A 16331-nucleotide genomic window follows, 5' to 3' on the forward strand; every position below is an offset into this window, starting at 1 on the left:
GGATCACCACAAATAGAAGTTTTTTAAAAAATTCAGTCTTCTGCCTTCTACCAAGCCACGGAGATGGTTCATATCAGTGTCAACAGGCTGACCAAGTCACTCGCTGCCAAGGCAGATCATTGTTAATCAATGAACAGGGTATTTTTCCACCTTTAGGTCTAGAGGACTAGTTTTCTGTTACACAGTAGAACCTTCCTTTTGGACCCAGGCATCACAAGGCTCTGGACACTTGTGGCCATGCAGCCTAACCTAGAGCAGGTGGCAACTTTGCTTCTTCCAGCGTTTTGGAAGAAAGGAAAACTAGCATAAACCTTCAACACCAGCACAGTCCAGATGCCCTAGACCAAGTTGGACATGCTGAAGAGTCAACACTGGGCAAGAAGCAGGGATTTGTCCATGTCCGGGCTTAATCTAAGCTTTCTGGATGATGTAGACTTCTTGCATACACAAGAGCCCTGCCCCAGAGCAAATACTTGGGCAACCCTACCTCAGTTGGCTGGACAGTCTCCAGGCTTGAGAATAGACTGTTTCAGTTGGCTGGAGCAACAAATTCTACACGATTAATGAGAACTGCCAGACACACTGGGCTTCAGCAGAGAGGACTTCCTACACATCTTCACCCAATACCTTCATCACGCTTGGTGCCAGGGATGGCTTCAGCCAACATGACCACCGAACTCCAGCCTTTCCAGCCACCCATAACTCGGAGCTGCTTCGGGAAGAGCCAGAAAGCTGGAATGAAGACTGCTAATCCCAAGCTCAACAACCCAAGTTTTTAAAACCCATGTTTGTGTGGTCTAAATTATAGCCTGAATGAGACAAGATGACAAAGGGAAAGCGGGGAAGGAAATTTCTTTAAACATCAATTTTTTTTCTAGCACATTTATAATTTATTGCTATTTAGGCTGATAAATAGCACTAGTACTGAGTGCTGTAACCAGAGGCAAGTGTGTGACATACGTTTAGTATAAAACATGCTCGTTGCTGGTAATCAGACATGGCTGGAATCTCAAGTGGGGAGACAGGTAGACACCCACCTGCTACTTCTCCATTTCTCTTTACATTTCTCTTTACATTTCTTCCTAAACTTGAAAGATGAAAAGCGGAGGCCCATAGTGGCTTTAAATAGAAATAAAACTCACACACCATTAACAGTGGCCAAAGCACAACGGGAGAACCAATAAGGGGCTCTGCTATTGCCCAGCCATTACTCCAAGTGCACTCTGTACATCCTCAGAAATTTATTTATAAAGCATTTGCTTTTTTCCTCCCTTGTACAATGGACACGGAGCATGACAGGCTTTAATGACAAATCAATAGAGAGAGAGCTCTAAAAAACAAACAAAATTCACATTACAGCACAGCGTTACAAGTTTTCTTGGACTATGCCTCATGAAATATTGAATATTTTCAACTGTTCTTCTTTCTCCTCCTCCAGCTGACACAAGAGTTGAGTTGCAAGTAGGAATCTCTTCCAAAATTCCTACCCTATGAAGCAGTCTGAGTCTTTTCTTACCCTCTCAATAGGTATAAAGCGAAACTGGTGAACACTAAGTGCATCTAGGAGAGTGGGGGCAGTAAGTGAATCACACAAAATTAGTAGAACCAAATTGGAAGAGTAGGCATCCAACGTCTGGACTTAGCTTATCTCAGGGGCTGTGGACAAAATGCATCCCTAGAAATATAATTAAATACGAAAGGGTTAGAGGCTAGAACATTAGCACAGTTAAACTACAGGCCCTTCCTCTAATTTAAGCTTATCTCAGCTTAAGGAAGAGACAGCCTCTTTGTAACATCAAGTAGAATGACTCAGGAAGTCCAACTCCGCTCCACCTTCCTAGGAGCCTTAAAGACACTGGTCAGAGGATCCATTCAGGCTCCAATAGACCAAGCAGCTCAAGGTGCTGCAGAGAAGGGAACAATAAGTCATGATATCGGTGTCTCCACTTGTTTCTCCCCCATCTCATGATAACCCAAGCCACCACAGCAAGGTGGACACCCACAACAGCATCTTCCCTCTCCCTGGAAGCCTAATAAAGCCGTGAAAGGTACGAGAAGCAATTGCAAAGCACTGAGATGCCAGATTTTTTCTTCTTCCTCTGTGGAGGCTCTTTGGAATCCTTCCCATCCCTTTTCCTCGTTTCAGGGCCTTGCTTCAAGCTGCCCTCCCATCTCATGTCCCAGCTCCTGCGACAAAAGGACCGCTTGGCAGCGAACGCCTAGCAGATGAGCTCCCACGCACTTTGTCATTTCTATTTGTGTCCCGTCACACTTGGATTTTTAGCTCGAGTTCTTTGTATCGTTTGATCTCCCCGTATCAAATGGATTGCTGCATTAAGACTTCATTATCTTTTGTAGCCAAAAATACCCCATGCATCTCAACGGCTTCGCTCTGAAAGGCAGCGTTTAGTCCTTATGAAAGGCCAGGGAACACTCTCCTAGGAAAGCAGCAGCATGAGGCTCCAGTTCCAAGCAGCATCAGGAGAGCTTTGTTTTAATCTTCCTCCCCCAGTATTGATTAGCACCTACAAGCAAAGCAGCGAGTGCAAAGCCCAGCACGTAACAAGCTCTGCTTTGTCAGTTTAAGTCTCACCCGTTCTGCCCGCGCAGTAGCGCGACCGCTATAGATTCGGGGCGATGGATTTTCTAAAGCAACAAAGACACTTCACCTTCAAATAATTCCACTCGCATTACAGCCCTCTGCTTTTCCCCCCTCCTTCTTCATTCTGGCAAACCTTTTAGTCAAGGCTGGGAAAAAAAAAATAAAATAAAACCAAATTGGCACTGCTGTGCCAATTCACTTCAAGTGTTCGTACCACACAGGATGCTTAATACCATATTTAAAAAAATTAACAATTTCAGATAGCATCTGACTGCTACCTATGAATCCCTTGATTGCATTTCTTCCTTTTTTTTTTTTGTGGTGGTTGGATATTGTTACTTGAAGGTCTCATTTGCTGCCTTCTGCCATCTCAGCTTTCAGCTCTGACTGCCCATAAAACATTTAGAGGCCGAACTTTGTCTACACAACTGCTCGTCGGGAAGGGTGGGTCAGGGAGAGCTGCTCCGCTCCACGGCATCCTCCATCCATCCGAGGACTTCTCCCAACCTGGACGGGTCCTTTGCACCCTCAGCCTCTCGGTCCTTGGTTAATGCACAGCTTGCTTCCCTCTCAGTTACTTGGGATCAATCACAACCCCTCTTCCCGACCTGAATTTTTGAATTTTCCGGATATGCGAAGCAGACAGAACAGCCAGAACCACCAGCTTTTCTGACAGGAAAGCCAACTGTATTATCAGCAGCAGTCCGGGGAAATAAAAGGGCACCAGAAGTGCCTCGAGCACAGCTAGGTCTAGCAAAATGCCAGCCCCGTGACAGTGCCGGGTCCTGACCCTGGCATTGCCCAGGGCGGTGGCATCGAGTTGGCCGCGTCCCTTGTGCTGTCCATGAAGGGAGACGTGGCCGCAGAGGAGCAAATACTGGCACCAGTTTTTCTGCTCGTGCTGCTCCCTGCTTGGACAGCTCTTTTCGATGGGCAAAGTTTGGGAATCGTCTTCTCTTTAGCTGAAGTCTTCTACAGTCTTAGCTTAGGAAGCAATCGCCCTTTGCATCATTTCCAATCCTTTCAAGCCTAAATAAGCAGTACTATTTAAGGGACGTTTTGTCCAAGTCAGATTATTTTGAGCCCTGGTGATTTAAAAGAGGCTTCATATTCACAGTTTTGTTGCTATGTTCAATTATTTGTCACTACTCCAGAAGACCCATCCAAGTCCCTGCTTGAGCAGGGAGGTTGGACTAGATGATCTCTGGAGGTCCCTTCCAACCTCAACCATTCTGTGGTGTGCGACTTGTCTACAGACTGTCTAATCTAGTCTAGATCCTACTAGTTAAGGCAAATCAGCACCTCTTGCAACCGGTATTTGTGCGCTGTCTAACTCAATATCTTAGGAGACCTTCCTAACGACATGACATCCCAGGACAAGCGCAGCTAAAAATGGAAGGCACGTTAACTCTCGCTGTATTTCCTCCGAATGAGCCCAGTTGCGCTGAAATACTGTCACATTCCTCATCGCCACCCAAATGGCTTCACCCAGAGTCCCACCAAACAAGGAAGCGCAAATCAGATTCCCTACAAAGGTTATTTAGGAACCCAGTAGTCATGGGGGAAATAAAGTGCTTCCAGCGTCCTCAATGCGTCCACTTAGACCTTCCTTCTGCCCCCTCGCCGTGCCCGCTCTCCGCTTCATTCCTCATCACCATCAACGAGCCTCGGCCCCTCGCGCCGCACGCGAATCTGATGCGTCGCCTGGAGCATCCTCTCCTTCCTTCACATCCATTTTTCCTCTTGCTCGTTCATGTCCTTCTCTATCAACATTGCAGTTATGCCCTTTTCCTCCACCACGTTCCCGCACTGCCAATTAAGCTCATCTTCCCAGGATACTGTATTATCCTACTACTTAAGGGCCTATATACAAGTAAGGCTCAAGTCACTTATTGCTCCTATCTTCCACTTGCTGCCCTTTGTTCTTTACCTGATCTTTGTGGTTTAGATATCCCCCGCCCCAAATCCCTGTGGATATTTTTGGCCTTTCTATGACCAGTCTAAATCCCTCCTGGGGATGTTTTGGAAGAAGGAATTACATGGTCTTGAAATGGATGGGTCCTTCACCATGGCAAGAAATGCTGCAAGAGTCAAAAATAGGTTCAAAGCTTCACATAGCCTCAGTTCTCACTAGGTTAACGCCAGTTAAGTTAAAACTAGCTCCAACAGCAATGGTTTAACATAAAGAGACTACGGACAGATGCCGTTGGAGCTTTCTGATCCGGGAGAACAGCTTTTAATGGATTGTCCTTGACCGCTGAAGTTAATTGGATTTTTTCCTAGGGCAGCCAATTCCTTCTCTTCTGAAGGAGGAGGCTCGTTTCATATTAGGAGCCAGGCTAAGGGTCAAACATAGTCTGTGCTTATATGTTTGAATGCTATAGCCCAAATTACCTGGTCCACAGGTTCACTGTAGCTCCTGGTTTGTGTCCACACTAGGAAGGGAAAGGAACCTTCTGGTCATGGAAGGAGCCCTGCTTTTCCCTCCCACCAAGGCAGCCTCAAAAAGAGGGAGACAACCAGCCCGCGCATAGCTCCAGGATAAAGCTCTTCCGGGAGCCTGTACTCACAGAAGAGCAATTATATTTCAGCAAAAATGTAGGATCAAGAGAGCACTTGGGGAACGGGGAAATAAAGGCCACTTAGCAATATTTAAGATACAGCTATTTACACTAGTAAGAGACAGTCACCTCAAAGGCATTTAAGCTCATGCACTCTGCTCAGACGAGGTATGTAGCAGGGATCTGTTGGATCACCAAAAATGCTAACCTTTTTTCCCCATCCTACCAGAAAACGGTCCCTTTGCGGTCAAGGCCACCATGGCACTACACCATTTGCATCCACCTAAAGCCCCAGCCCCAGGGTTTCAACCAGAGCCACAAAGCACCAAGTCAGAGTCCACCCGGGGCTGGATCCTGCGAGACCTCTGCTCCAACTTGGTATAACCAATATGGCATCAGCTTCTTGCTCCCCTGAGTCCATGTCTTAGCTCGAGTCTAGAGAGCAGCAAATCTTGGGCATCTCCCCTTAAGCAGGGTTCCAAGGCCTCCATTAGGCCTACCTAAGGTAGATGTTTAAGGTTAAGCATGATATATTGTAATATACCGTGACTGCAACAAGCTACATGCCCTAATCCTAGGGAGGCAGGCTAATTTTCATTCATTTCAGCTCCAGTATCATAGCAGGGAAAAATCTTTGACCAAAACCACTCCAAAACTTGCCAGAAAACTTCTAGTCCTACAACGTGCTGGCTTAAACATTTGATGTCCGTTAGAGAATACTTAAGATGCATTGAAAGCAAGAAAATTGAAGCAATCCTGTTCCTCCTCCCCAAATCTCTTCCATGCTGACACCATAACCTCAGCACAGTCTGAATACACCCCAGAAAGTCTCAAAAAAGGACCAAATCCTTCAGTGAAGCACCTACACGAAGCCTGAATCCATGCCTGTATTCAGAACTGAAAGCCAGTGCTCACAGGCCTGATTTTGAAGCTGTCAATATATTGAAGAATCAAGGAAAAACATTCTAGAGCTAAGACAGCATTTTATTAAAAAAAAAAAAAGAAAATTATTCTGAAAATATTCTACTGTTAGGCATGATCTGGGCAGTCGCATAAAATTAAGTTGAATGATTGGAGATGTGGTTAAAGGAGTAGCACGATGGTCAATGGCCCACCTTGGGGTGAGAGCTGAGGAACCTGAGATAATCTTGAGATCCAAAGGATTTCTACCACACAGCATCAGTGCGAGAAGCACGAGGCAAAGAGAAAGCCAGCGCTCATATCCTAGTCATAAGGGTGGAGGGAGACATAAAGGAGCTGCTGATAATCCTTAATTACTTCCCTGCACAGATCTGCAGCCTTCCCCAGCACACACGGCTTCCCAGCTTGCAAGGTCTCCAGAACGGAACAAAATCACTCAGCTCCAGGATATTTTTGCTCTCATTGTGGCCCTAGCATATTAAATACACTTGCTGTAGACCTCACAGCCCTTCCCTTTCCATAATTTTCCTCGTTCTGCTATTCTGTGCCTTTCATTTCTGCTCCAGAGAGCAAACAAAGGAATAAAAACGCAAGTCCAGGTGATGGGATCCAAAACAGAAAGGGATTTCTCTTGAAGCTAAGGCAATTTAGCTTCGAAACCAACTTGCAGCACCTATCCCCAGCGTGCCCACACCGAAATGTCCTCATTTCAGGTTTGATTGGCCAGGCAGCTGTGAATACGGTTGCAGCTCTCCCTACTAATACAAAGGAGGTTCCCATTCTGCAGTTCCACCTTGTCCTCATCAGCTACAGGTCGGGTGCTTTGAAGCACGCAGCTATATTATGAGATACAGGGCCTATAAAGCAAGTTCTACCGCTACAAATATGTAGGTGTTCTTGCTAAGCAAAGGTTGCTTTCTCTCTCATTAAAAGCCTTAATGAAAGATATTTTCTCTCCATAAGAGGAAAATTTAGACAGTTTCACCTACAAGGGCGTTTTTAGATGTCTTCCAGCCTGCGTTGTAGCTGTAGACAGAGGTCTACGTTGGAAGCATGCCAAAAACACACTGAATTTTTCTTTCTTTTTTCCTTAATTTCCCCGTTTGCTAAAAGCAGAGACGCTTCACTACTCAGATAGCCACAAATCTTCTCCGTTCGCTTACAAGGGGCTTCAATTCGCTGCAGAAAAACGCTCAATGAATGAGCGAGAGCTGAAGGACGCTCATCCATATTCAGGCAAGCTCAAGCAAGACTCTTCACTGCAGCCAAAAACAGAGAGTCACTGCCCACAATCTCTAGCCACTCACTCCTTTACGTTTTGAGGAACCACCTCGAACCATCTGCGATTGCGACACTCCGAAGGACACGTATCAGCAGCAGCAGCCAGGGCAAAGGAAGCAGCCCCAGTGAGACTCATGTAACCCGTGGCTTGAAGATCTGGATCAGATGCTTCCTACACAGAGAAGGATCACACAGCAGAGGTGCTGCCACCAAACCTGTTCCTCCTGCGCCCCGAGCTTGGTTTCAACCAAGGGTTTGCATCAGCCTCCCGTTTGGAGAGTTGCCTTTACCAAAGAAACTGGATGGGAGGGTAGAGACAACAAAACCACCCCGTTTCCCCCACCGTGTTTATCCTAATGCCTTCTGCAGTCTTCTCCACTCGAGCACTCTTCAGCCTCATCCCATGCTCTACTTTAAGCTTGCAGGCAACCTTGTTCCCAGGCCTGAGTTTTCATCCTCCAACACAAAAGGATTATAATATATCGTAGGTATATATTCTATAACATGCTTACTCCTACTTCTTGATGCTGTTGAGACAAGAAGCGTGCTGCTGTTATTAGGACACTCGGCTTGGAAGCCCATTCCACAATATGGGGAAAAAACGGGAAAGGGAGAACGAGGGTGGAGAAGATCACAGCAGGTACCTGGGACTCCTGGTCACTGTCTACCACAACAGTAACTACTACCAGAAGCACAGATATGCAGGGACTTACCAACAAGCAATTTATTCTTGAGAAAGGTGGTCACGATCAAGCTGCTGAGCCCCTAGAACAGATTTTAAGGCAGGCGTTGGCTTAAAAGCCCCACTCACCGCCGCTAGACTGAGCCTTTTCTTCCCACAGAAGCTACTTCTGCTGCTGTTTGTAATGAGAACTCCTGTCCAGGCACCTTTCTCCATGCAGCTCGAAGAAAAGTGCACTGTTTAGGCCAGCCTAAGTCTGACGAGAAATAATTACTGCAGAGGCCCTTGCTATGGTTTGAACTTCCAGGCACATTATTCACCTCGAACGGGGGAAAAAAAAATAATAAATAAAAAAAACAAGAGATCTTCCTTCTAAAGCAGAAAGTCTAAGATAGAAAATATGCAAAGTTATTCTTTAAACTCCAAGGGTTTTGAGGGGTGGGGAGGGAGGGAAGGGCATTTCAAGCACATTCCTCACCCTGCTTTCCACGGAGGAGACAATATCCTGCGCCGAACCGTCGCACCCCGCTCTCCATTACTAAGGTGACATTAAGAGATTAGATACGCGGGGCTAGGAGGAGGAGAAGAGAAAGGTTTCCAAATGAAAGCGGGGGTGATGGATTCATTTGCAATTTCTGCTCGCAGCCACGCGGCAGAGCTGCCGGGAGCTTTGACAGCTTCAACAGCAGCTCTTCAAAATGGCACAGAAGGTGAAGGGAGGAACCAAAGCTCTCTGTGGTTGGAGAAAGGGGGGAGAAGAAAGCCACTTTTGTCTGAAATTAAAAATAATTAAGAGATTCCTGCCCGCTCTTGCTGCCCACTGTTCGATTTTAATCACACCGCTCAATTAGGACCCTACTCGCCGTGACGTAGCTGCCTCAAGTCTGCTCCAGAAATGCCACCTTAGGGGTCTTTGCTCAGTCCGTCCCTCTACAACCCCCTGGAGATGCTTCCAAACAGCAAATCCTGCCCAGGGCAGGCAATCAAAGCAGCATCTTGCCGAAATCCTGGCAGGAAAAGCAGCACGTTGTTATATAATATTCCCCAGGCTTTGATTTTAATCCCGGACGCGCTGTAGAATAAGAGCGGTCCTATCTCAGCAGGCTCAGGCCAGGCTGCACGTAGAGGTCGAGAACCTCAAGGAAAAGATACCCGGGCAAAGGGGAGAATCGCCCTTCGGAATAAGCATGAGGATAGAGTGCTAGGAAGGAGGAAAGGAAGAAATTCACTGGGAATGTCACAGAGGGGACAGGATCCAGGTCGCTCGTACCTCAGTCTCCATGCTGGGGAGGAAGGTCTCATCGAGAGAAGGGCGCCCCAAGGTGCGGATATTCTTGGGAGACGATCACCAGGAGCACAAAGCAGCCGCTGTGACCTAGGAAGGCTCTTGCTCCCCACCCACGCGAGAGCCAGAGCCACGCGGCCTTCCGGCGACGCCGGGAATAACCTCCTCATCCTCCCCGGCACGAAGCGCCGGGATTTAGCTCCGGCCAGTGCCGAAACACGAGCCCGGCTCCAAACCCCCGGAGCAGCAGGAGGTCGAGGGGATGCAAAGGGGAGGCAGCGGAGGCCGGCAGCCTCCGCAGATGCCTCCCACCGCGCCGGTTTCGCCTGAATCCCACTGTTTTTCCCCAGGAAACCACATGCGCTTGGGAGTCCACCAACGCGGTCAGGCGTGCGGATCCAGCGCGTGCCCCCAAATCCCTCAACCGCTCCAAACGCGGATTTTCTGCCTGTTTTTTTTTCCCCTAATTCTTCCCAAATGTTCCTAACCGCAGCAAGCACTGCCAGGCCAAGACGCACTTGTGCTTGGATTTTATTTTTAAAAGGCTCGCGCGGTTGCAGTGCACCGAGGACACGGGGAGCTCTGCAGAACCTTGCCCTCCTGCCACCCTTGAGGAGATGAGGATTCACACGTGGACATGTTGAAGGGTGAGGAGAGGCTTATGAAGCAGCGCTCCGTAACAGGCAGAAAGTCAACCTCAGAGTGACAACAGGATTCACGGGATGGTTGAGGTTGGAAGGGGCCTCTAGAGATCATCTAGTCCAACGTTCCTGCTCAAGCAGGGACACCCAGGTGGGTTTTGGAGACCTCCAGAGAAGGAGACTCCACAACCTCCCTGGGCAGCCTGTTCCAGGGCTCTGGCACCCTCTCAGGGAAGAAGTTCCTCCTCACATGGAGATGGAGCTTCCTGTGTTGCAACTTGTCCCCATTTCCCCTTGTCCTGTCACTGGCCACCACCAAGAAGAGCTTGGCCCCTTCCTCCCTACATTCCCCCTTCAAATATTTGTATGTATTGACCAGATCCTCTCTCAACCTTCTCTTCTCCAGGCTAAACAGGCCCAGCTCACTCAGTCTTCCTCACAATATAGATGCTCCACTCCCTTAATCATCTTGGTTGCTCTTCACTGGACCCTCTCTAGAAGCTCCACGTCCCTCCTATACTGGGGAGCCCAGAACTGCACACAATACTCCCCAGAGTTGAGTAGTGGGGCAGGATCAACTCCCCATTAAGAGGCAGCTTAATTACTAAGGAAATGGATGAACCGCCCACATAGCACCCAAAGCCTGGTCTGCTTGATCTGCCTGGGACATGTTCCTCAGTGCGAGGAATTGAAGGGCGTCCAGCAACCCTAGTAGACTAAACATCGGGAAGAAGGGCAATCCAAGCAGCACATTTGGGGTCCACGTGTAACTCAGCATCTTCCCACGGTGCCGGGGACAACGTGTAGCTGTTTGAGGGACCACGTGTAGCTTTTAAAGGATTTAGACTCCCTAAAAACCAGACTGTATGCCCAAACACTGACTCTAACAGCCTGAAGCTTCCTGCTTCATTCCTGCTTATCCAAACGCTCTCTACTGCCCATCCTTCTTTTCCGTGGTGGAAACTGCCATATTCCAGTCAATAAGCGATTGCACTTTTCTGTCTAATGCAGTGATCCCTACACCCCACGCACGGAGCGCTCTGGGGGCCTCGCAAAAAGTGCGGCGGGAGGATCGATGCAAATCCTAAGACTGCATCTTCCATTCACAGCGTCGGTAACGCTTCTGGATGGCGGAGAGCTTGGATTCCCAACCACGGTGCCCCTGGAAGTCATTTACATGCAAGCAGAGCAGCGAGCGGAGAGGGAGATCAATAAAAATGCAGCGAGGCAGACAGAGAAATGTCATCACCTCGGGAAGAGGCAGGCCGGAAAACGGGCGTCTGGCACGAGCAGAAAATGGACCTGACGCCTCTTTGATTTCTATAGGGGTTGCAACCAGGAGGAACAAACCTGCCTTGGATTCGGTCGCTCCCTATGTTCCTTAGTGGTAAAACAGGGGCCAAAGAAGATTGCCGGGCAAAAAAATAGTCGTAGATTATATGGCAAGACCTTTGGCATCTCTGGATCTTCTTCTGCTCCCATCTGGAGGATGAGGAACGGTGTTCAAGGGTGAAGCCAAGTCAACAAGCCAACATGCATGTACAAGAAGGGACAAAACAGGCGTATTAACAGGAATATCCCCAGGACAGACACGTTATTGGGAAACAGCAATAGCGACACTGGACGTGGACCTCATGTCACACCTTGGCAAGAGCTGGGTTGGAAAAGCGGGCGGAGATGAGGGAAGCTGCAGAGAACATCCAACCTCAACACGAGGCGGGTGTCACAAATCTCAAGTTTTAGTGTTGCACCTTTATCCCCTTTCGCCCCCTCTGCTCCAGGGGCTCCCCACTGGCTTCCTTGGAAAAGCCTTTCTTTCCGATCAAACTATTTGGAGGTCAGCACCAACGACCAAATTTTCACATCAACCAGAAGCCAGGTAGCTCCACCGTACATCTATCAGAAACCTAACTTCCAATCAGCGCTCAATTGGGGAACAAAACCTTCTAGGATCCCACCGTCTGTAAAACATAATAAGCGAAGGCTCCTCAGCCTGACACTCTATTTCAGGCCTCATTTGCTGCAAGTTTTATGAGATGTTAATCAACAATCAAAAAAAAAAAAACCCCATCTTTCACCGCAGGAGCGGTGGTTTCGGCTCTCTAAATTGCACCACTGGGTCACCACACGTCACAGTTAATGAGCCCACCCGTCCTGTTTGCATCTCCTTCGCACTTACTGCGGAAAAATATTTTAACAAAACAGCTTTTTTGCCCCCTTCCCTCCATTCTTTATTTGTGGACGCAGAGGAGATCCACGTGCCTGCAAACCAACCGGGACACCACAGAGTCGGGACAATTTGGCTCCCTAAAAAAGGGGTATTTACAGGGGCTACCTCATAGGGAGCCGCCTGCGAGAAGTTGAAGCAGAAGGAAAATAAATGGAGATACCAGATCCATGAAGGCCAAGGAGACAGAGAGGGATGCGGAGGTTTGAGGAACAAGGCACTTCCCATGGGAAGAGCCCAACGTGGTTCTTGTGTTGCCAGCCAGTAGAGCAAGGAAACCTTGGGTGTTTCTACAAACCTCTAGCTCATCCCCTCACACCTGGAGTAGATTTATCCCCGCGCTGCTTCTTGGCAACTGGGATTAAAAATAGTCGGCCTGGATTAGGTGCAAAATGGAAACAGGAAGGAAAAAATATATATATGTGTGCATATATATATATATATATATAACCGCAGAGAGGAGAGATAGGGAATCAAGAGGAGAGGTCTAAGTTCAATGAGTTATCTAGAGCATGTAAGGAAATAATCACTGAAGCAAAAAGGCAAGAGGCTGCTGACGGCGGGAACAATAAATTATTTTTTAAAACACACGGGAGGGAAGAGGTCGCGTTGACACTTCTAATGATCTTAAGCAAGAGGCGAAAAGGAACTTCTTGCTGATATTTGCTGTCCGGGGCAATCATATCTAAATAAACATCCCATGAAAACGCACGGGTTGAATGCTGCTGCGTGGGGACAGCGGCTACTGTCAAGCCTAAAAGTCTTATACTTTATGATTTATGATCCATCACGCGAGGGCTACTCCTCTGGATGGTCCTACCACGTTGCCAGGGACGTTGCAGTCCTACCAGCTCGTACATAAATTTGAGTCCTGGAATCAGCCCAGTCGCTGGAGACTTTTTGGAGGTATTTAGCGGTTTCGTTTTGGTCTGTGGCTTTTTGTTTAGAAGTTGTTGGGGTTTTTCCTTCTCTTTTTTTTTTTTTTGAAATTGTGCATATTTATGAGTCACTAGAGCTGAGCTGCTAAATCCCACATCTTTCAGAACACCAAAAGAGCCATCCCAGAAATCTCTGGATTTTGGAAGGGCAGCTTCGTGGAACAGCTTGAGGAACGCACATGACCTGAACCTGCCTCATTCTGCACAAAGAAACCGGCCAGATCAAGACACCTACTGCTCTCTAGATGATAGATAATCTCTCTATACCTAGATTCAACCCCAAAAGACGTGTCCTGAATCTGTGGCTTGACCAGCCAACGCGCAGACAGGAAAGTTAGAGCAAAAGCCAGTGCTGTTGACCCAGCACAGATAACAGTGGACCTGAATGACCATTCGAATCAGTGGACGAGCGTTCAAGACTTCAGCTCCCACTAACACTACACACCAGGCTGCAATCCCCAAACGGTGGCAGGAACCAAGGGCATGGAGCTTGAGGGACTTGTTCAGGCTAGGACACCATCAGATCCAGGCAGGGACCACTGGATTCACTCACATCTCCAAGATTTCACACAGCCTCCAAACAAGCATGACGTTGAGAACAACTCGTTGCCTGGAGCCCCACGTTACTCTCAGATCATCAGGGTCACCTATCAAAGAGGAGCTACATGAACTGCTCCATCCAGCTACCAAGCAAGAGGAGGGTTGCAAATGAGTCTTTTTAAATGCTTTTTTCCCCCAAGTCTAAGCTAAAATATTTCATTTTCCTAACAATTTCCCTAGGGAGACAGGTCTCACTACCAAGTTCATCCTGGCAGAAATGGCCAAGTTGGAGTTTTCCTTAAGTTGCTAGAAGCAGCTTCAGGATTTTGGAGACTCGGAATCCAAACAAGGGATGGGGTGAGGGGGAAGATATCACAACCACACGGAGCAAGACAAGCTCCGAGGAGTCAGGTAAGACAAAACACAGCCACGCTACCCTTGCACAGGGCACCTGGACAACACATGCTCAGTAGACCTGATGTGAATCCAACCGCATGTGCAGAGCGGCTCCTTTCCCATTTTCCAGCAGTTGGGCATCTGGAAGAGCAGGCAGTTGACACAGAACATGCGTCTATAGTGGAATTTGATCATATTGTTGAGGTTGGAGAAGCTTTTCCAGCAATTGGTCTAGGCCCTACACTCTGCTGCTTCAAGACAGGGCTATCCTACTGCTCACACAATTATATCTTACACCTTCAGGTGTGAAACGACCAGTGTAGCCTGCAAAGAACAAGCCAGAATGGATGTACTTTAACGACAAGAGCAGAAATTCTGCCTCGTTATCAACACAACCTGTGGCATCTCTATTCTTAGGTTGCCAGGTTCGTTAGCTTACATAAACGCACCTCCATCCATCTTCATCCAGATGGCTGAGATGACACCCGGCATCGCCGTGAAACTCCACAGTTGCAGCAGCTGGTTAGGGCTGACCACGAAAGCCACTTGGTGGTTGCCACCAGCGTCCAAAGTGACGCCTGTCCCAACAGGCCAGAGACAACCACTCGCACCCGCCCGCTGCCACCAGTAAAAGCCGTTGGGAAATGAGGCCTCGGCCACTTTTTGGACACCCCGAGCGGTTGTCCTCTCCTCCGAGCCCACCGTGCTCCTGCTAGCAAGACACAGCGCCCAAAGCAAGTCCCAAAGCTCTTCTCGGAGAAGAGCGGGTACCCAAGCGCCACACGCGTCACCTTCATCCATTCACCCTCCTCTTCTCCAGACGAGGAAGCTCTGGGCTCTCGGCTGCATCTCCCCTCTTGCAAAGCTGCAGGTTGGAGGAGATTTAAAGCATCTCCCCTCCTCTTATTAGGGCGCTTAACGACCTAGTTTAAGCCAGGGAGAGCATAGGCGGGAATTATGGCCACAAGCACCTTGAGTGGAGCTCCCAATAAATCACCCGACCCGAAGGACAGCGACTCCCCTCCTCTTAAGCCACCGACTCGACGCCTTCGCTAGCGGCCTCCTTGGAAAAGCTCCTTTGAAGCCAACGCCGGAGAGCCGCGCGGGGACATATGGCTCGCAGGCGGCCTAAAGCCCTGTCCGTGCTGATCCGCAGCGGGAAGAACGCGGCAAAGAGCCCGCCAGCCCCTAGGGAACCAAGGCAAAAACCATCCCGGGCATCCAGGAGCTCCACAGAGGTCTCTCCTCCCGTAGGAAGGGCGCTGGAATTCTCTTTTCCATGGGTTTGGGCACCGCTTGAACCCAGAGGGGACCATTAAGCAGCGATTTTGACCCAAAACCTCAGCGCCGCGTGGCTCTCCGCCGCCACCGGCGCCAAACGCAGAGCTCGGCCCACGTCCCCGCTCCGGAACCGGCAGCAGGGCGGCTCGGGGACCCGAATCCCCCCGGGCAGCACCAAGGAAGGGAGCACCCGCCGTGGGTGCAGATGGTGCCGTGGAGCTGCTTTGACGCCCCCTCGGAGGCTCGAGCACAGCCTGTCCCGGCCACCTGCTGCTGCCGGGCGCCTGCGAGCAAAGCTGCACAAATTGCGTGAATTTAGCTCATTTTTTTGGGTTTTTTTTTTGGGTGGTTTTAGCCAAGCCCGCTCGGCCGCGCGTGCCAGCGGCCTGGCAGCGGTAGGTTTAACGCAGAGGTCACCCGAGGGTTGATGCAACTGCTGCCGCGGAGGGGGAAAATAAAAATAGGGAAAAAAAAAGGAAAAAAAGGGGAAAAAATAATCCTGTCGTTTTGCGACGCAGCAAAAAACGCCCATGGGCTCCGTGGAGGGGATGGGGACGCCGGCTCGTGCAGCTCCGCATGCCGATCCCGCAGCCCCGATCCCGCATCCCCACCCAGGCGCCACCGCCCGCGTCCCCCCCCCCAACCCTGCTCCCGGCCGCCCTTATCCTGCCGCATCTCCCTAAAAACGCCCCCCCTGCTGCATCCCGTGGGGTGTGTGGGGGGGGTGCAGCCCCCTACCCACCCAGGGCACCCATAAGAATGGGGGGGCAGGGTGGGCAGCCCCCTCTAACCCCCCCCCCCCAGTGCATCCAGAGGGGGAAGGGGGATGCAGCCCCCCCAAATCCACCCCTTGCAGGGGCAGGGTGGGGGGGGGTGCGGCCCCTGCACCCCCCCACCCATGCGGGCAGGGCGGGATGCAGATCCAGCCCTTCCATGTGCCCCCCCCCCAGTATCCCGAGTAGGTGGGGGGGAATCC

At 49.5% G+C, this 16331-nt stretch overlaps 1 protein-coding gene across 1 annotated transcript in view; it reads right to left on the reverse strand.

The window, feature by feature from the left end:
• ARHGAP39 (Rho GTPase activating protein 39) overlaps positions 1-14566 on the reverse strand; it is a 103058-nt gene extending 88492 nt beyond the window's left edge. The window contains exon 1 of the mRNA XM_026048160.1: positions 14524-14566. Coding sequence (XP_025903945.1) covers positions 14524-14566 — 43 coding nt within the window. The remainder of the gene's footprint in view (positions 1-14523) is intronic.
• Between the last annotated feature and the right edge of the window lie 1765 nt (positions 14567-16331).

Source organism: Nothoprocta perdicaria, unplaced genomic scaffold, assembly GCF_003342845.1.
Source record: "Nothoprocta perdicaria isolate Ctin4 unplaced genomic scaffold, notPer1 scaffold_517, whole genome shotgun sequence".
Classification (NCBI taxonomy): domain Eukaryota; kingdom Metazoa; phylum Chordata; class Aves; order Tinamiformes; family Tinamidae; genus Nothoprocta; species Nothoprocta perdicaria.